This window comes from Electrona antarctica (assembly GCF_951216825.1).
Source record: "Electrona antarctica genome assembly, chromosome: 12".
In the NCBI taxonomy this organism is placed as follows: Eukaryota; Metazoa; Chordata; class Actinopteri; order Myctophiformes; family Myctophidae; genus Electrona; species Electrona antarctica.
In genome coordinates this window covers 28,360,404-28,379,085 of record NC_136793.1, presented here as the reverse complement: position 1 = coordinate 28,379,085, position 18,682 = coordinate 28,360,404, and the positions used below count along the sequence as shown (strand labels likewise).

At 40.8% G+C, this 18,682-nt stretch overlaps 1 protein-coding gene across 2 annotated transcripts in view; it reads left to right on the top strand.

The window, feature by feature from the left end:
• Positions 1–5,287: 5,287 nt before the first annotated feature.
• The window catches only part of trim36 (tripartite motif containing 36), a 30,379-nt gene continuing 16,984 nt past the window's right edge, over positions 5,288–18,682 (top strand). Inside the window, exons 1-5 of one of the 2 annotated variants that reach the window (XM_079517316.1) lie at positions 5,288–5,548; positions 6,746–6,995; positions 14,385–14,731; positions 15,199–15,345; positions 17,520–17,615. In XM_079517316.1, the coding sequence (XP_079373442.1) occupies positions 5,516–5,548; positions 6,746–6,995; positions 14,385–14,731; positions 15,199–15,345; positions 17,520–17,615 (873 nt within the window). In that variant the 5' untranslated portion in view covers positions 5,288–5,515. Of the gene's footprint in view, positions 5,549–6,745; positions 7,008–14,384; positions 14,732–15,198; positions 15,346–17,519; positions 17,616–18,682 lie in introns of both variants that reach the window. The other variant, XM_079517315.1, reaches the window with a different exon arrangement.

Genomic DNA, 18,682 nt, shown 5'->3' with positions numbered 1-18,682 from the left:
TGGGCCAAACTAAATCTATTCTTTTTGGGTCCAAAATGAACCGCAGTAAGGCCAAAGATTTGACAACCATAAAAAGTGGTCTGTGACCCACAAATTGATCCCAACCCATTGTTTGGTAGAGTGGGGGAGGACAGAGTAGGCTACAGCAACTTGCAATGGGCCTGGTCTTCAAGATACTCAAGGGACCACCAGTGCCCATGTATCTGTCAAACTACTTCAATAACTTGAGACACACCCACAGGCACAACACCAGAGAGAGATCCACTGATCACAGGCACAACACCAGAGAGAGATCCACTGATCTCGTTCAACCTAGATTCGGCACAAACATGGTTAAATCAACTCTATGGGTTAAATTTGTTCAACTGGTCCTAGACAAGTCTTCTAAGCTTGACATCAGAACTCCCCCACCCCTCCCCCCCGCCCCCAAGGTTTCTGTACATAGTGTTGATGATTTCTTGTATGTTATTGTATGTATTTAAATGTCTGGATTAATTGAATAGAATACATAGGACCACAATGGAAAAGCCCTCTTTTGTGTTATCCTTTTAGAATCATTGTATAATCATACCGCTGTACTGTTAATAAAGTATTCAATTAATCAATCAATGAACCGCAAGACAAGAGAGAGCTTATTAACCAAACCGTTTGGTGCCCCTAAATTATTACTCTTTAGGCCAAATGGTCAGATTTAAGCAGAGCATTTGGTAGGTCTGGTGGGGTTGTATAGTAGCGTTTCCCAAGCCTTTTCTTCTCTGGCCAGATAATTCATGCCAGATTTGTTATGTATGTGGCCTTGTAGGGAGAACTACTGTATAAGAGTAGTCTATCAATTAGGCCTACCTTTAGTTGAAATCATTGTGTCCACTGCATGAATGTTCAATGTGGGCAACACAGAAGTTGCCTCGGGATTAGCACACTTTGGGTGTTTTCCCCCCATCTATACTTTCAGAAATGTAAACAGTAGAGGTATATAGTCAGACATGGATTAGCCTAGGAGACCACATGCCTTTTCATTTCAAAAGAAAAGTAAAGAGACATGGATAAGGATTAGGATAACACAAAAAAGTCCTGGGGACTTGTTTCAATCCTGTATATTCAATTCATTAACATTGTAGTCTATAAAATAAATCTTAGTGCTTTATCATGGTTTCGTCCACAATAGCAGATTTTGTATTGACTTTTGTTTGAAATGTACCCATTCTACATACTGTGAAATAAAATGTTCAATCAATCAATCAATCAATCAATCAATCAATCAATCAATCAATCAACAAATGAAACATAGTAATACTATGTACAAAGGAGAAAAGGGAAAACGTCAGCAGTGAATTACATATACCGGTCTGAAATTGCATTTACTTCCCCTTGTGGTCTCCTGATAGATAGTTTTCCAGGCTAGTTTTGAAAGAAACCAGTGATTCACAGCTTTTAATGGATGGTGTCAGCCTGTCAGGGCATTCCACATTTTGGTGGCAGAGTAGGCCTACTATAGGCTAGAATGAGAATTTTCACGTTTGTTCTCTCTTTGGCTAGTAGCCTACCAGAATGTTGAGTATAAAAGGGATATTTCACTTTAAAATCATATATATTCTCACTAATGTTCATGTTCATTTTATTTATTATTTTTATTTACACTGTCTGTGGGCTGTGGGCAGTTCAGAAACTCATCATTAGGCAGATTTTTTTAACAAGATTTAAAAAAGATATAGGCTATAGGCTTATTTAGATTTTTATTACCGTGAGAACGATGGCTTCTTTTTTTGTATTGCAACTTTTCAGGAATAGAAAGCCTGCAGTTTTTATTGTCTCCACCACCAGGCCGAAGGCATGGGGAGAGAGTATGTTTTGCACTCCGTCCGTGTGTCCGTGTGTCCGTCCGTCCGTCCGTCCGTCCGTCTGTGACCAGCTAATCTCCGGCACCGTTAACCTGGTCGGTGCCAAATTTTGCACACACACTCCCTGGATGCCAACGATGAACCTCTGCCCCAAAATGTCCAGAATGGCCTGTTATAGCGCCACCAGGAGGCCGCTTTGTGCAAAACAGGTTTTTGGACAGTACACCTACAGATTTTGTCCAAACATCACACAGTCTCTCTAGACTCTAGAGAGACTGTGTACCAATTTGCTCTAGAGTCTAGAGCAAGGGTTTTCAACTGATTATGAACCAGGGACCACCACCCTGACTGAGAATCAACCTGGGGACCACCACCCTGACTGAGAATCAACCTGGGGACCACTACCCTGACTGAGAATTAACCTGGGGACCATTGTTGTGTTGGGAGGGGGGATATGGGCGTGGTGTGGGGGAAAGAAATTAACCTTCCATATTAAACTCATGTTGCTGTTCATTGTAACTTACTCTATGAGTAAGCAGACACTTGTGATTGATTATGGGCACATTTCCTTATAATGGTGACTCAACCAGGAAAACCGGTACGGTTTCCCTTGAGATTCTAACTCACCTTTCTGTGGAAGTTCTTGACATCCGACTTCCCAGTAACTGACAACATCGACGCGTCATCGTTTGTCACCAGATCATTTACTGCATTGTTTCTTAACTTGTGGTCAATGCAATAAATCTTCACTTTCCTACATTACTAAATGCATGGTCAGGGACCACATGCAACACCTTCACGGACCACCAGTGGTCCACGGACCACCTGTTGAAAACCCATGCTCTAGAGCCATTCAACGAAACGGGTCTTTCAGATTTCTCGGACTCCATCCTGATTGGCTAAGATTGGCTTCCAAAGTTCGCAGGAGTGCTCAGTTTCAAACAAAATGCTGCAAATCATGAACACATTGTGTGATTTCCGTGAAATTCCCACTTCCCACTAGGCAGAGGAAGAAATGCCACATGAACATTTTCAACTCAGCCTCATGGTGGCGCTATAACTGGCTGAAAAGTGTTTTTACCTCTAACTGCACGGCTCTGTGGATAACTTTGTATGCCAACTCCCTAGAGGCCAAGGAAAAACCTTTTCCTGGAATTTTTCACATCTGCTCTTTATAGCGCCACCAGGAGGCCGACATATGTCAAACACATTTTCTAATATTACTCCTTTTATCCAAATTTCACGCAAATCGGTACACATGCTCTCCATAGTCATGTGATCAAGACGGGTTTGTTTGATTTCTCATAATCCACCCTCATTGGCTACGATTGGCTTCTAAACTTTTCAGGAGTAGCCCGCTTTGTACCCGTTTTGTACAAATCGCCACAACTACTCAACGCAGCGTCCGATTGTGGTGAAACTGTGCATGCATATTCCCACTAGGCTTTGGAAGAAATGCCACTTGACCGTTTTCAAATCAGCCTCATGGTGGCGCTACAACAGGCCAAGCCGCGACACACACACACACACACACACACACACACACACACACACACACACACACACACACACACACACACACACACACAGGTCACCTGGTGGAGACCTGTGCCCAGAAGGGCACTTTTTCTAGTTAGCTTTGATTCCCCATTGATGACTGGTGGATGGGTTTCTGAACTGCCAACAGCAGCTGTGTCCAAAGTGCGGCCCACGGGCCAAATGCGGCCCTGGGGCGGATTTTATACGCCCACAGCTTCATACCTGAATTGTATTATGATCGGCCCACCCAACAGTATGGGACATTTTTACATTTTTTTAACCTGGGCATTTTCCAGGGCATAATTTCTCATTGTTCCTTGTTCCTTATATTTATTTTTATTTATTTGTACCTTGCTTGCTTGGTTATTTGGTTACATGACATAAGGCTGAAAAGAGGCTGAGATACACTTTTTATGATGATAGAATTGTTTAAATCGGAAGCTGAATTATGTAGTTGTAGTATGTAAAGTGTGGACACCCCTGGCCTACAGCCCTCCCATGAGACACAGGCTGAGTAGATTTATTTTTGCTATTTTGTCATGATCATTAGTGAGGACCAATTATATGAAGATAGGTTGAAAAGTAGTGAAGTGGTCCTTTAAAAGGATCAAAAAAGAACCTTTCCCCATCATCATCATAATCCAGGGGTTTTCAACAGGTTGGTCCATGTGGTCCCTGACCGTATTCTCTTCCACAGAACAGTGCACTAAACTTTTGTGCTCTGTTCCATGGAAGTGTGTCAATGTTGTCAGTTACTGGGAAGTCGAGGTTAAGAAATTCCACAGAAAAGGTTAGAAACTCAAGAAGGGTGCCCAGATTAGGCGCCCAGACGGTTGATTGAGTCATCATTATTAGGAATGTGCCCATATCTATATAATCATTACTACATGTCATCATGTGTCCTCTATCAGTAGCCTACTATCAGGAATGCGAATGCCACAGACGAAAAACAGTCTAAGTCCACACTATTGATCCATAATGTACAAATGATAGATAAGGGTTCAGGACAACGAGGCCTTTTCGTGGAGGGGTCAGAATGACATTTGGACTTAGACTGTTTTTCGTCTGTGGTACTCAGTTAACCTGAGTCTAAATGGAAGGTTGGATAGAGTGAATGGAATAAGGGATGAATAGATCAGTGGTTCTCAAAAAAATAAAATAATAGATATATCTTTTGGCTCTGGACCACTCGTTTATTTCACTTAAATATCATTTGTTGCACGTAGTATCGTGCAATGAATGAAATCAAGTAAGGATTTAATTTCAATCTTTTTATCAGCTATATAATTCAAATATTTTCTTACATTTGATGGGCTTTTGAAATACTGTATTATTTAACATATTTGAATACATTTTACAAAGGCCTTTCATTTCATTTTGAAACATTTTCCCATGGGCCACCTGCAGGCCTATTATGCCATGGTCCACTAGTCCGTGTACCATCCATCTCTTGAGAAACAAAAGTGGTAGGCTATATAAAAACATGCCCATATCCAATCCAAACACAACAGTGGTCTCCATGTTGATTCTTAGTCAGGGTGATGTCTCATGTCTCTAGTTCACAATCAGTTGAAAACCCCTGTCATAATCAATAACTGTGAATACAATATTCAGCAAAAACAAACGGAAACGTCATAATCGTGCAGCCATACTTTAACGCACTGCATATAGATCTAGGCGGCTAGGCCTACCCGTCATCGTTGACCCATGATGTAGGCTTACCGATTTGAATATTGCAATAATAAGAATACTTGACTTGTCTTTGTTGTTGTCAGAGCTCGATGTTGATGGAAGTGGAACCTGTTGGTTAGACGTGGGTGAAACATGATGCCTCGAGCTGCAATAAGCCCCGCCTCCTAATTTGAATACAAATGGCTGTAACATTGTTCCCATGACCCCCCTCTCTCCTCCTCTACTCCGCCCACTCAACCCCTACTAGGCTCTCTGTGTGAGAGTCCGGTTGCTTGCATTACATTACATGCACTCTGTCTGCAGAACCGAACCGTCTGCTGATTCACCCGTTCTCTGCTGCTGCAACGTCACAGTTTTAATTCATTGTCGGCATCTTCTCAGCTCGTGTTGAAGAAGTTGTTGGTTAGATCAAAACAAAACGCAGGGAACGCTATTTATACTCCAGCATGTCTGCAGAGACGCGACGCAATTCCTTTGCGGTAAGTGGCGGATAAGATAACAATGAATGATGAAGTTTCCCTGCTGGAAGATGAACATTTTGATCGACTATCGATCAACCGCGGTGAAGTCGTAAACATGATTTAGCCCTCCCGTGTGTCTGAACTGAACCGCTTCTGCGCTAGTCATAATTACACAATTCACTTGTAACCTGAATTACTTCATGAATTAGACATCGGTGTATAGATGTTTAGGCTAGGGCATACTTGGTTGGGATTGGGAATCGGTTAGGCTGCCTATCTCCCAGACGACACTGGCCTCTGTTGCACAGTGTCAGTGCACTGCAGTTTCTGAAACGTTATAAGTTGATTTATTTTCTCTCTCAGCATTGACAGCAGGGTGTTGGAATGTGTCAATGTGACCAATGTCTTGTTAGACAACCTGGAATCAATCAGTGATCAGTCAATCAATCAAACAATCTGCTCGACTGTTCTTGATGGGATTTTAATTCCCCCAAAATTGATCTGGCATACATTTATCTACAACCACCATACTAGATAATAGTGTAGCATTGACATTTGTCTTTTACCATATTGCCCGTTTGTCTATTTTTAGACCAGACTTAATCCTGAACAGTTGCATAATAAGTATGCTAAAGATAACCAAGCACCATTGACATCATGCCATGTTTTTCACCAATACGTTGCTTTAGTGTAGTAGAGCATACAAAGTAGTACCCTGTCTGTTCATTTGGATTTATAGAGTTGGGTCAGCTATATGTAGCTTTACCAACCCTGGTTTTAATCATTTGTTTTTTCCAGTAAGAATTGAGGCTCGAATACCTGCACGTAAGCAATAGGTCTATTAAAGTTAATTAATAGGCCTATTAGCTATGATTCACTGTTTTTGCAGTGTTGGGTCAGATACATGTAGCTTAACATGACCAACACTGCAGATAACAATGAATCATAGCTAATAGGCCTAATTCACTTTAATAGACTTATTGTTCTCCACTTTACGTCTAGCCTCAATTCTTACTGGAAAAGAAACGTCAAATAATGGGCAAGTTAAGCTACATGTAACTGACCCAACACTATGTATGCCGACCTCTAGTCCCCCAATCGCTACTAAACTACAGTAATGCAGTCACTTATTTTGTCCTAAAATGACAGCAGAATGCTGATTTTGAATACCGGTTGAAGCCATTCTCCAATTAAAATGATTGTGTCCTTCACCAGGTTCCAATCAAGAACATTGAGCGGGAGCTGATCTGCCCTATCTGTAAGGAGCTGTTCACCCACCCTTTGATCCTGCCATGCCAACACAGTGTCTGCCACAAGTGTGTCAGGGAACTGTTGATGCTGAACCATGAGGACTCATTTGATGCTGGTTCTGAGTGCTCCATGCCGGGAAGCCCTAGGTCCAGCACCACCATATCCAGGGTGGGCTCGCCTTCCATGGAGAGGCTGGACAGGCTAGTTCGATCAGGTGGGTCTCGGGGTAAGGAAACGTCACCAATGAATTTCTCTCTATAGATTGTTGCCAAATACCAAGAAGATTTCCTTGTTCTTGTCTGATAGCATTTAGCGTTTACAAGGAACTTTCATCCCCACATTTCTTCTAGGACGTCTCTGTTGTCATCAGGTTGCCCAGATAGTATCATTCCATGTTATAGACAAGAACCCTTACAAAAGTACATCTAAATACGACAGTGTGTATTAAAGGGGATGAAAGTATCAGATTTATCTCTGGCTTTGCCCAATGAAGAGATGCTGAGTTCCGGTATCATAGTTATTGCCAATTTCCTGTTATATTATCTGCCTGCCAATTCGCCTATCTTCAATTTTAGTCTTGCCATCAACTCAGTGGTTGCATTTGACAAATATGGATTGCTGAAACCCATTATCTAAATGCAGAAAGCCAGGAGGCCACCGTCAGAACAAGACCTTACAAAAGGGAACGGAGAGGAAGTACGTATTTACGGTATTCATCATTACCAATTGAATTCTTCATTCCAAACAATCTAAGAGTATTGCCATTATCAGAAAGGAGCTTTCATGACTGGTATGAAATACTGAAACAATTATAATCCATCTCTGCCCAGACATTGCCAGTCAACACTTGCTCTTCATACATACCTGGCTTGCTTTTTCTGACTTGAAGTATTCAAAATAAGGCAATGGAAAATGACAAGCTCTAAATTATGTCTTAACAAGCGAAAAGAAGCTTTGAGAATGAGAATCTCTCTCAGGTCCTTTATGTGTTCACTGTCTGTCTGCCATAGCCCCAAGACATCATCTTCCACATCCCCTTCAATAATGCTAGGGATTATTCGGCTTAGAATGTTTTGAGTAAACATGCAGGGTGGAAAAATGGCTATAATTTTCCTCCAATGTAGGATGAGCATCAGCTTGCCTTGCACTTTGTTTTACATAACAAAGCAAGTTATTATAGCCTTCGGAGTCATTTAAACTAAACTCGTAGAAAATACCCCTGAGCTGGCCGTAAGGACCAGGAGGAGTGGGATGTACACTAGGGGATATTCACTGGTCACAGTGTTTTTTCTTAATTTCCCCTGCATAACATATGGCATTGCTAAGGCAACGCCTGAGCAGGTCAATGTCTAAGCTCAGTAAACAGGGTGGTAGTGGGACAAGGCTGCCTTTCTGATGGCCAAGAGGGCTGGGCTGTATGCCATTTCCATTAAGTTGTACACTCATGTATACCCTCATCCACTTCTCTTGACACCGTTAGGACATTGGGTGGTTTAATTGTGATTTATTTTTTTAATTCAATTTAATTGGGTGAAGTTCGGTGAACATTGTACAGCACTTTTCAACTATAGATGAATAAATACCACACCGACATAATTAACCTTGACATACTGTGAGATGTAAACTTGACTCTGACCAGTACAGCTAGTATAAGAAACCTGTTGAATACAGAAACAGATGTGATAACTTCTCAAACATATGGAAATGAGCAGATTCTTCGGAACAGTATTCAACCTGTGGTCCAAAACCACTGGACTTGGACTCCAGAACACAGCACCCTGTTCAGGCTCACTTCAGCCTGAATGAGTTCATTCTTTATGGCCGGAATACATCTGTTGACAGAGGAAATTTAAAATGCTACTTTTAAAAAAGAAAACCATTCATGGCCTATATTGGGACTTCAGAAACCAGTTGAGCAAAAGTATCATTCTAGAGTGTAGGAAGAATTAATTATATTGTTTGACAGAAGGTGAATTCATAGATGTTAAAGCTTTTTTCACATAATTGCACAGTAGCTCATGGACCAATACTGTAGCATCCGTAATGAATGCAAGTTCATTCACATATGAAAATTCAAGGGTCATGTACAACTGGAATTCCGTTTGGGATTATTCAGTAGTTTCTGTGTAATTGCATTACATCAGCAGATTAACAAACATGTTTATCTGCACTGTAAGTAGATCTTTTCTGTAAGTATATTCAGGAAATCTTGAGGTACATTATGATCATATTAGCTTTCAACAGAATCACTAATTCCTACTGTTTGCATTAAGCACCAAAAGGATAAACCCCGGCTGATCAGATCATTGGCAGCTATGGTGACGTAACCTGCCTGTGGGTAATGAATCATGAGGGATTAGGCCTAGGTGAACAGAGAGAGAGAGAGAGAGAGAGAGAGTGAGGATAGACTCAAGGCTATATTTATCATTCAGACCAGTAAAGAACATAACTTCATCAATGTTTTCTTTTCTCTGCACATTATGTTGCTGCCTGGGCTTTAAACCAAGCAAGCACACAACTGTTTTATGTTGCACTCAATCCCAGCACTATTGCATTTTTTTGTGTTCACAGCTGACTCTTGACAAGTGCACTGTTCTAATCATAAAAAACACAGGATGGTAGTTGTTAGTTCACTAAATCCCTGTGTATTTTGTATTGTTGACAATTTGAATCCCTACTGCACATTTGCTGTTTACTGAAATGATTGTCTATAGAGCGTCGCAGTCCCGCCCCCTTTCATGACGACGCCAGGCCCAGGAAATTAATCCCAATGCATTTTTCCCATAGACATTTCAAAAAGTATTTATTTAAAGACCTTTTTAAGTGTCGTACGAAGCCAACTCGAGTCGTGACAAATCATGACAACAAACACAATATTTTGGACCAAACAAATAATTACAAAGAAGAAAAACAACAAAGTGTTGTAACCTGCCGTTTTTTTCTACTTTCTAATTCTTTGTTTTGCCCAAAACATTGTGTTTATTGTCATGATTTGTCACGACAAGAGTTGGCTTTGTCCGCGGCGTAAACGTCTTTAAATAAATACTTTCTGAAAAGTCTGAGGAAAATGAACAGGGATTTCTTTTCCGGGTCTCTCGAGGGGGCGGGACTGCTCTATTGCTGATCAAATGGCTGTCTTTAACTTAGTTTTTTAATGGTTTACACATTGTGCCACAAGACTTAAGCAATGTACAAAACAAGCATCAGCTGTAATTTAATTTATCATTTCATTCAGTATGCATACTTAACGTATAGTAACTTCATTTTGCAAAACATTACATAATCATATTTTCTTTTAAGCACAATGAACTTTTCATCAATTGTTTTTAACTGTTTTCTTTTTCTTCCAACTGTCATGATTAAACTGTCATACGGGTTTCTCTCCTATTCCATTTTCATCATGATGACATGCATATTTGTTTTTGATTTTCTATCGTTGCTCACCTCATTTCTCTGTCCATTGCTTGCAGCCTCAGTACGAAGGTCATTTGGAAGTCGAGGTAGACGTGGGGTCCATGTATTGAGTAGAGCTAGTAGTGAGTACGGTGTTATTAGAAACCCCTATGATCCCTAGTTGGATTCTGCTCCTACTCTACTGAGACTCTTCTTTTAGTTGTAGCAAGGCTACCATTTCAAACGCACACCAATGACAGGGTATAATTTAAAAGGTTATTGGGAAGGTTACTGTATTTACACTTTTAACAACACGCACAACATACATAAAATAACCTGCAAGTGCTTTTCCTTTGCAGTCCTGCCTTACTCCAAAATTGATTTGTCTAAAGAAAGTTGCTGAAATGTACTGACAATTTGGTACATTTTTACACCAAGTGAATTCATACAACTGACTTCCCTATTGCTGCATGTCTGGATCTGGAACGTTGTTGGTCGTGTCAGAGACAGAATGACGTATGGCTTTTTTGCGCATTTCCAAATGTCCAATGATCAGGAACGGTTAAAATATTCTAAAATGCAGCTTTCTGGAGGCAGAATGGTCATTGCCTTTTCCAACTACATACGTCTGTGTAATACATATACATACAGTGTGTATACATACATACATATACATACAGTGGATATAATGTTTTTCTTCCAGAAAGTGGCATTATGTATCCACTTCCTGTTGGCTTTAGAAGAGTACAGCATAAAAGTGAAGGAAAGAAGAACAGTCACAGCTTTGAACGAGTGGTGAGTCAGCAAAGGAGAGGGTGAGATTGGATCAACCGAGGAGCAATGTAGAAAGAACATGGAGAAAATCTTAGTTGAGGGAGACATCAGTGATAGAAATGGAGAATATTTGAAAAAGAGAGAGATGTAGTATAGATGCGGGAGAGGTGCCTTGGGAGCAAGTGCAAAAGAGGAATTGAAAAGAGCTGAGCCAAGAATTTGCAAGGAAGGGAAGGGGTAACGATGTTGCCTAGGCGTTAGAAGAGAAATGGAATTTGTTTGTTCCTTGCTTTCATTTAGAAGTCTATGCAGGCAACTAAGCTTTCTTCAGAGGGGAGGAAGTGTAGGAGCTAATTCTTATGTAAAACACACACACACACACACGCCAACTACACAGGGAATACCTACAATATGTTTGGACTTGTTTAAACTTTTAAATCCGTTTGTCTGTGCCTTTAGGCAGAGATATTAGCCTAGTTTGTTTATGCTTCATCTGTAATTGAAACTGCAAAAGTTTTAAGACGTGGCTCATGCCAAATGGAAGGCAGATCTTGTTCTGACAAATGAGACATTTTGTGCTAGTTGAAGTAGGAACCCTAACGGAATTCTGGCCAAACACAACAAAAGAATAAATACTGCTTTTGTTTGCCAGATTAAGGGGTAGGGGCCCTTTCTCTTCTCTTTTTTTTCTTTTTTAAAAGCACTCTATTGATATTTTAAGAAGAAATTCTCTAATGATCTCTTCAGGTCTTAAAGAAAGTCCTGCAAGTCGAAAATACAAATATTTATTCACTAGATGGAAATAGCTCGGATTCACATTTTATTATTTGCTGTATCGGGCTGCTATGTTTGTCTGCCGTATCTATAAAAATGGGAATCTGAAATAAAGTTTTGCTTTCCTTGGAGTGCAGCTAGGCCAAAACAAGTGTATTCATTAATTTGGCCTTATTGAACCAGTTTGTAATATATTTTACAAATATCTGTCAAAGAAACGGGTGAGAAATGACATACTGTGTGGGGCTCCCTCTACTGTACTGTAAATCATCATACAGTTCATATGTGTGTGTGTGTGTGTGTGTGTGTGTGTTAGGTTGCGCACAGGTGGTGAAAAACAACCATGCTGTTTTCGTGCTCAGACGCACCCAGCCACCCACCCAGCCACCCACACACATGGCTCCGTAAGGGAGTGGTTGCACCACTCAAAAAGAACAACCTTACACTAGTTACAAAAAATATTTGAGTTCAGTTTTATGATTCTTTAGACATTATGTTGAAATCATATTATCCTCACAAAATGCACTTCACTGTTGTACTATATTCTTCCTTTCATGACTGAGAGAGGAATATTCTAAATTGGTGGTGTTACTTTTTCACTTGCTCAGAATGTTATGTCTGAAGAATCTTCATTCTGTTGGATCAGTCTATTTGGTAGACTCGTTTATATCCTGCGGTCTTAGGGTTGGCTGAATGGCCTTTTGCGTTTTGATGATTCAGACATTCTGACTGACTGTAGCCTGGCCAGAAGGTGCTCTGCAATGACTCGTCAGTTTCTGTCCCCGGCACGCCCGACCTCTGCAGGTCTACAGATCACCACACACACTGCGGCAGAAAACCTGTCTCCCTAACGCAGACACACACACACACACACACACACACACACACACACACACACACACACACACACACACACACACACACACACACACACACACACACAAACAAACGGCTAGTTTGCTGCCTCTGTTGAGCTTCCACCTTCTCTGCACTGACCTGTCCAAACAAGAAAAAAAAGCCTATGGGCAGTCAGTGTACCGTCATTACAGACGTGCACTTGCGCGCACACACAGTTTCCCAGCCCTTCAGGTCCGTCCATTTTTGTCCTCCTGAATCTTCAATAGGTTTCAGTGTTTGATCTCTCCTTTCATCTGGTGACATCAAGCGTGTTCACTAGGTTACTTCATATTCATCACCGTCTGATCCTCGCCACAATACTGCCATAGAGTTTTGGCAATACAAGGGGACATGATTCAGTTATTCAATGGTGTAGCCTTAAATCTGAAAATTACAATGAATGAATGGTTAAAACGCCTTCCAGCACTAGACATTCCACATGTTCACAGCATGTTAGTAAGTTTCCACATGCTTGCTTTGCTGCCACTGCTTTTCCCCTCAGCTAGTACTTACTTAGAATAAAACCTTTGAATTTTCTTTTCAAATACTTGATGTGCCTGAGAAGTGCTTGATTTAAAACATTTTTGGTGTGGGCTCTTGAAATCAATCTAACCACATTTACACCGGCATCCATATTTCTCCAAAATCCTTCAAATAATGTTACAAGATGTTTTGAATGTGGGAGATCTACACGGTCACACTGTCATTAAGTGGTTAAATAAATCCAGCACTACTCACTGTTTACCCGCAATTCTTTTTTTTGTGTGAAAGTCTGGCTTGCATAATATCTTTTTTGCCTTTTAGAAAGTTGCTGTTGCTTTCCATCTTTTTTTTTTTTTTTTTTAAGTATTTGTGATTGTAGTGGTTTGTATCTGTCATGTGGTGATGTATAAGTTTCCATGTCTTGTTACTATGCAGCTGCATTAGTAACAAGGACAGAATTACTCTGAGACTCTTAAAGCAGAGTTGCTTTTAAGAGGCTCCTTGCTTTGTGTTGATGCGTTGACCTGGACAATTAATAATAATAAAACAATGTTTTTAATGGAAATTCGTTAGTTCTTTCTCAAATTCTAATCTGAGTTACATCACCTGTGTTGCATTAGCCATATTACAGTTCGCCACACTTTATTTTCTTTTTGATCAGCCATCAGTTGAATTTGTATCAATGTCCAGATCATTGTGTAACACTAACATAATGTAACCCTATTTAAACTGGTAAATTTAAAATGTCTTCCTGGAAAGAAATATTTTCTTTAGAGAATAGTGTCTCCTTTTTGTATGTCTTCCCCATTCCCAGATCTTTCCCTGATACTCTTGGATGGTTTTCCTTTCCTTGTCTCTTTCCTGAATGACAATGGACCAAATCTTTAGACAGTAGTTTGCTGTAGTAAAAATAGCCATATGGTTTTACATAAATGGTCATTAAGGAAAGAAAGGAAGGAAACAAAATGGGTGCATTTTCATCCTCTTGGCTGAGAGTACGCCGTGTCCACACTTTGCTCAACTGCAGCCGTCATTGCCAGTGATCATCCTGATTCCGTAAATGCTCTTGGCACAGAGATCCTAGTTAAATGTCAAGTCAATGAGACTGAGATGGTCCTGGTTTTACATTTTAGATCCCAACACATTTGGGAAATCTATCCCAGGAGCTGTTGAGCACAGTGCAAAAGTGGCCACGTCATACCTGTGAAAATGATACCCAAGTTGAGATCTGAAACAGATCGGACAGAATAACTTATTTCCTTTATCTATGCCTCTCCACCAGGCTCCATCTCGTCGCCAGGTTGGCGACGGGGTTCTGTGACGCCACGCATCACCGCCATCCCGTGCCCTGGGTGCCAGCATGACATTGACCTCGGCGAGCGAGGCATCAGCATGCTGTTCCGGAACGTTACTTTGGAGAGCATTGTGGAGCGCTACCGCCAGGCGGCACGTGCTGCCGTCGCCATCATGTGTAACATCTGCAAGCCTCCCCAGTTGCAAGAAGCTACCAAGAGCTGCATGGATTGCAAGGCTAGCTACTGCAATGAGTGTTTCAAACTGCATCACCCCTGGGGAACACCCAAAGCTCAGCACGAGTATGTTGGCCCGACCACCAACTTCAGGCCCAAAGTAAGCAACGTTATGGCTTTAGGGACTGATTATTCTCGTTGACTAAAATGTTAAGAACTTTATGAATCCTTAAGACAATTTTAGATTTAGTTGTGTGGCATTGTCACAGGAAAAATGCTAAAATCTATGAGTTGCTTCACTTTGTGAGCTTATATTTTTGCACTGGCGTGCAACTAAGAACAAAGCTTTACTTTCTCCAAACCACATGATCAATAAATGGTAACTTTGTTTTTTATGATTTAGCAGTTACAAATAAATTAGCCAATCTGACCTAGTTGATATCAGTGCAGATTTGTGTTAATTGTTTTATTTATTACATTATCACAATATCCATTTTATTTTTTAAATCATGGGGTGATTTTGGATAAGTTTGGAATTTGAGACATTTTGGGAATAATAATATCACAGTGGTCTGTCACACTGCAACTTACTGTAATACCCCACTTATATTTGTGTGTGATGTTCAGGTGCTCATGTGTCCAGAGCATGAAATGGAAAAGGTCAACATGTACTGTGAGGTGTGCAGGCGCCCGGTTTGTCATCTCTGCAAGCTGGGAGGATCCCACGCCAACCACAAAGTCACCTCCATGAGCAGTGCCTACAAGATCCTCAAGGTACTGTGTCACTAACCCTGGGTTGGGTGGGGGGGGGGTGGGGACTAGTGGGGTCATAACTGCCATTCACAATTTATCTTGGTAAAGTTTGTATGGAGACACACAGATATTTGATCATATGAAAGTATAAGATATTTGCACTTGACTCTTCTGAAACACTACTAACTAACTAACCTTGGGGTGAAATGTGCTGTACATCTGATAATGAGGAGAGACTTTCTCAGTGATTCAAGCCATTCATTCTCTAAGAAAATCATTTGTGAAATGTAATTGATCATGTTATGTTCAAACAAAAATGGCTGTCACAGAGCCACTGTAAATTGTATTTATTTTTACTGACCTCTGCTTCATTCGCTCATCTCCTGTTGTAATATTCATGACTGGCCAATCCAAATGTATCAGATTCCCTTTGTTTGGACATCGGAAACCAGTCTAGTAAACAGTACCACAGACGAAAAACAGTCTAAGTCCAAATTTCAGACTGACCCCCTCCACGAAAAGGCCTCGTTGTCCTGAACCCTTATGTATCATTTATATATTATGGATCAATAGTGTGGACTTAGACTGTTATTCGTCTGTGGTACTTATTGTCAACTACCTGTCCTGCATGTGTGTTCTAGTCCGGGAGCCGTGGAGGAGAATGTGGTTTCGTCAGAATTCAAGAGTGTGCCCAGTGATATCCCTTGAGCATTTTTTGTTATTAACCCCTTAATGCTCGGAACACCAACACATCCCAGAAAATAAAGCTTTATGGTATTTAATGCAAAGTACTTGGTCTAAATGCATCAAATTTGCTTTCTACAGTGTTCATCCATGAATGTGGATATACACAATGTACTTGATTCATGGTTAATGCAGTATTAATTAATGCATATAACCCCTTCATGCCCGAAAACCCCCAAATCCCATAAAATATATCTTTTGAGATCTAAATGCATAACATTTGCTTTCTAGAGTGTTTATGCATGAATGTGGATATGTACTATATTTGACTTCAGAATAGGCATAAAATACAATAATCAATGCAAATGCAACAAATTTGCATTGTAAAATAAATTCTTATTTGGAAGTGGTCATGTCCACCACATCTCCTTTCCTATGAATTAACACTTTCAGCACACCAAAACATCAACAGAACATTATGTGCAAACCATACAAGTTTGCATTGACTTCCACACTTTATTATTGCACAAATGTAATCTGTGGCAGGTCTGTAATCTTTATGTGGATTGGTAGCTCTCAGTGACCTGATAGACCTGTCTTTTTCCATCCAAACTACCATGCTGGTGGAAGATGCCCATTTATATTTTGCCACAAAGCTGCTTAAAAGTAGACTCATGTCATTCAATAACGTCAATGGTAGTGGGGGATTAATTAATTCACTACGTCAATACCGTCGGGGGCAATAAGAGGGTTAAGGGGTTAATAACCAAAAATGCTCAAGGGATATCACTGGGCACCCTCTTGAATTCTTAAGAGGTGACCCCAAGCTACAATAATCAGTTGTAGCTTGAACAGCTATTCATCAGACTTGGCATTTGTAAGGATATTCAATATATCCTAATATATCAATTGAAGGACTTAAACATGAGTTGTACAATGTCATGGACAGGTGGTTCAATTGTGCTAGGCATGATCAATCAATGACAGAAAACCAAGTCCAACTCTCCACTTCCTTTGGCTAATTAGGTGTTTGAGCAAAACGAGTCAAATAATCGTATCTGGTGTTCATGAACATGATATGATGATCTAGTGACGGGGGTCACTCATCCAATCAGAATAGGGTGCATGGACTGATTGTTCCCTCTGTGAAATCTGATAAGCTAGTCCTTGTCAACACAGGCACTGGTCTTATCAATATTTAATGTGATCATTTGTACTATATTATCTGTCTTCTCAGACTGCTTGAGGCCATATTGGATGCCCATACAAGCCTGACATCTTTCATCTGTCTCATTAATTGTACTGCACAATCATAACTTTTCATCACTGATATAATATAGTTGTTTGCTCTTTCAGCAGCAGTTGCCAGCATGTGCATTATTAGACTAGACTGTCCCCGGCCTGTCATATTTGTTAACAGTCTCACGTGTGTCTATATGTGCTGAAGTTTTGTTAGACCTAATGAAACGCACATTCTTAACCATCTGATATATTATTATTTTCGTCTCCAGGAGAAGCTGGCCAAGAGTATCCATTTCCTCATCAGCAAAGAGGACCAGGTCAGGACTCAGATTACTGATCTGGAGGCGCTCATCCATCAGACTGAGGTAATAAATCGGTGGTTCGCACACTGCTGCTGCCTGCAAACCCCCTAAAAATATGTTCACACCTCAACCAAATGGACCCTTGCATACGGGACCATTTTGAGCGGGGGGGGGGGGGTGGGGGGTGGGGGGGGGGGGGGAGTTATTGGTTGGTCCATTTGGTATCCATTTAAATCAACACTTAAGGTTTTTAATTTCCTTACCTAATGTCGATTCTATTCTTTCTCTTGAACAATGACATTTTTGTGCTACCTCTACACTGCCACAATTTTATTGCGCTGTTCTCCAAAATCTCACTATATATAGAAATGTTCTTTTACCCTATCTTCTGGGCCATCTCTTCCATCGGTGGCAACTGATTTGTATATAAAAAGAAAACGCAAATCCCTATACCCAGTTGAAACCTTTTACAGTATACTCCATACAGTGTCCCCTTATTCCTTTAGTTAACCAGCTAAGACTGACTAGGTCAGCCACCTACCATCTATGTTGTCCCTTTCCACTTACCCCTGCCCTACATGGGTAACATTTGAGATATCAAACTGGTTTCTATAAATGTGTGAAGCGGATTCTAGCGTCCTGCTTTGTTCTAATTCTGGATATTTCAGTCATCTATTTTTAAAGGAAGTATCCCTCCACCACAAGAGGAACATGTACTACATTTGTTTGTTAAATGAGTCTTTTCTTCCACATGCACCAGTGTTTTCTATACTGTGGTCTACTGCGCTCAACCCGTAGGTCCTTTTCTCTGTTGCTATAGGGAAGATCATTTAAACCAACACCATGCAAAGCACACAAACATGGAAATATACAGTTTTGCATCCCCCTCATGGAGCTATGTGTCAAGTCTCTGGCCCTGTTCTGATTACTTGCTTGTTGTGTTGTGCCTAAAGGGTTCTTCTATCTATAAATGCACAAGGTCTCTGTACGTCTGTCTGTCTGTGTGTAATCCACGTAACTCGAGAACCGTTCGCCCCACCGCAGGGGGTGCAGTGGTCGGTGTCGTGTCGGTCGGACCAACGGAGGTCCAGAGCCGCCCCCAAAAAGGCCTCTGCCCATGCTCTGGACAG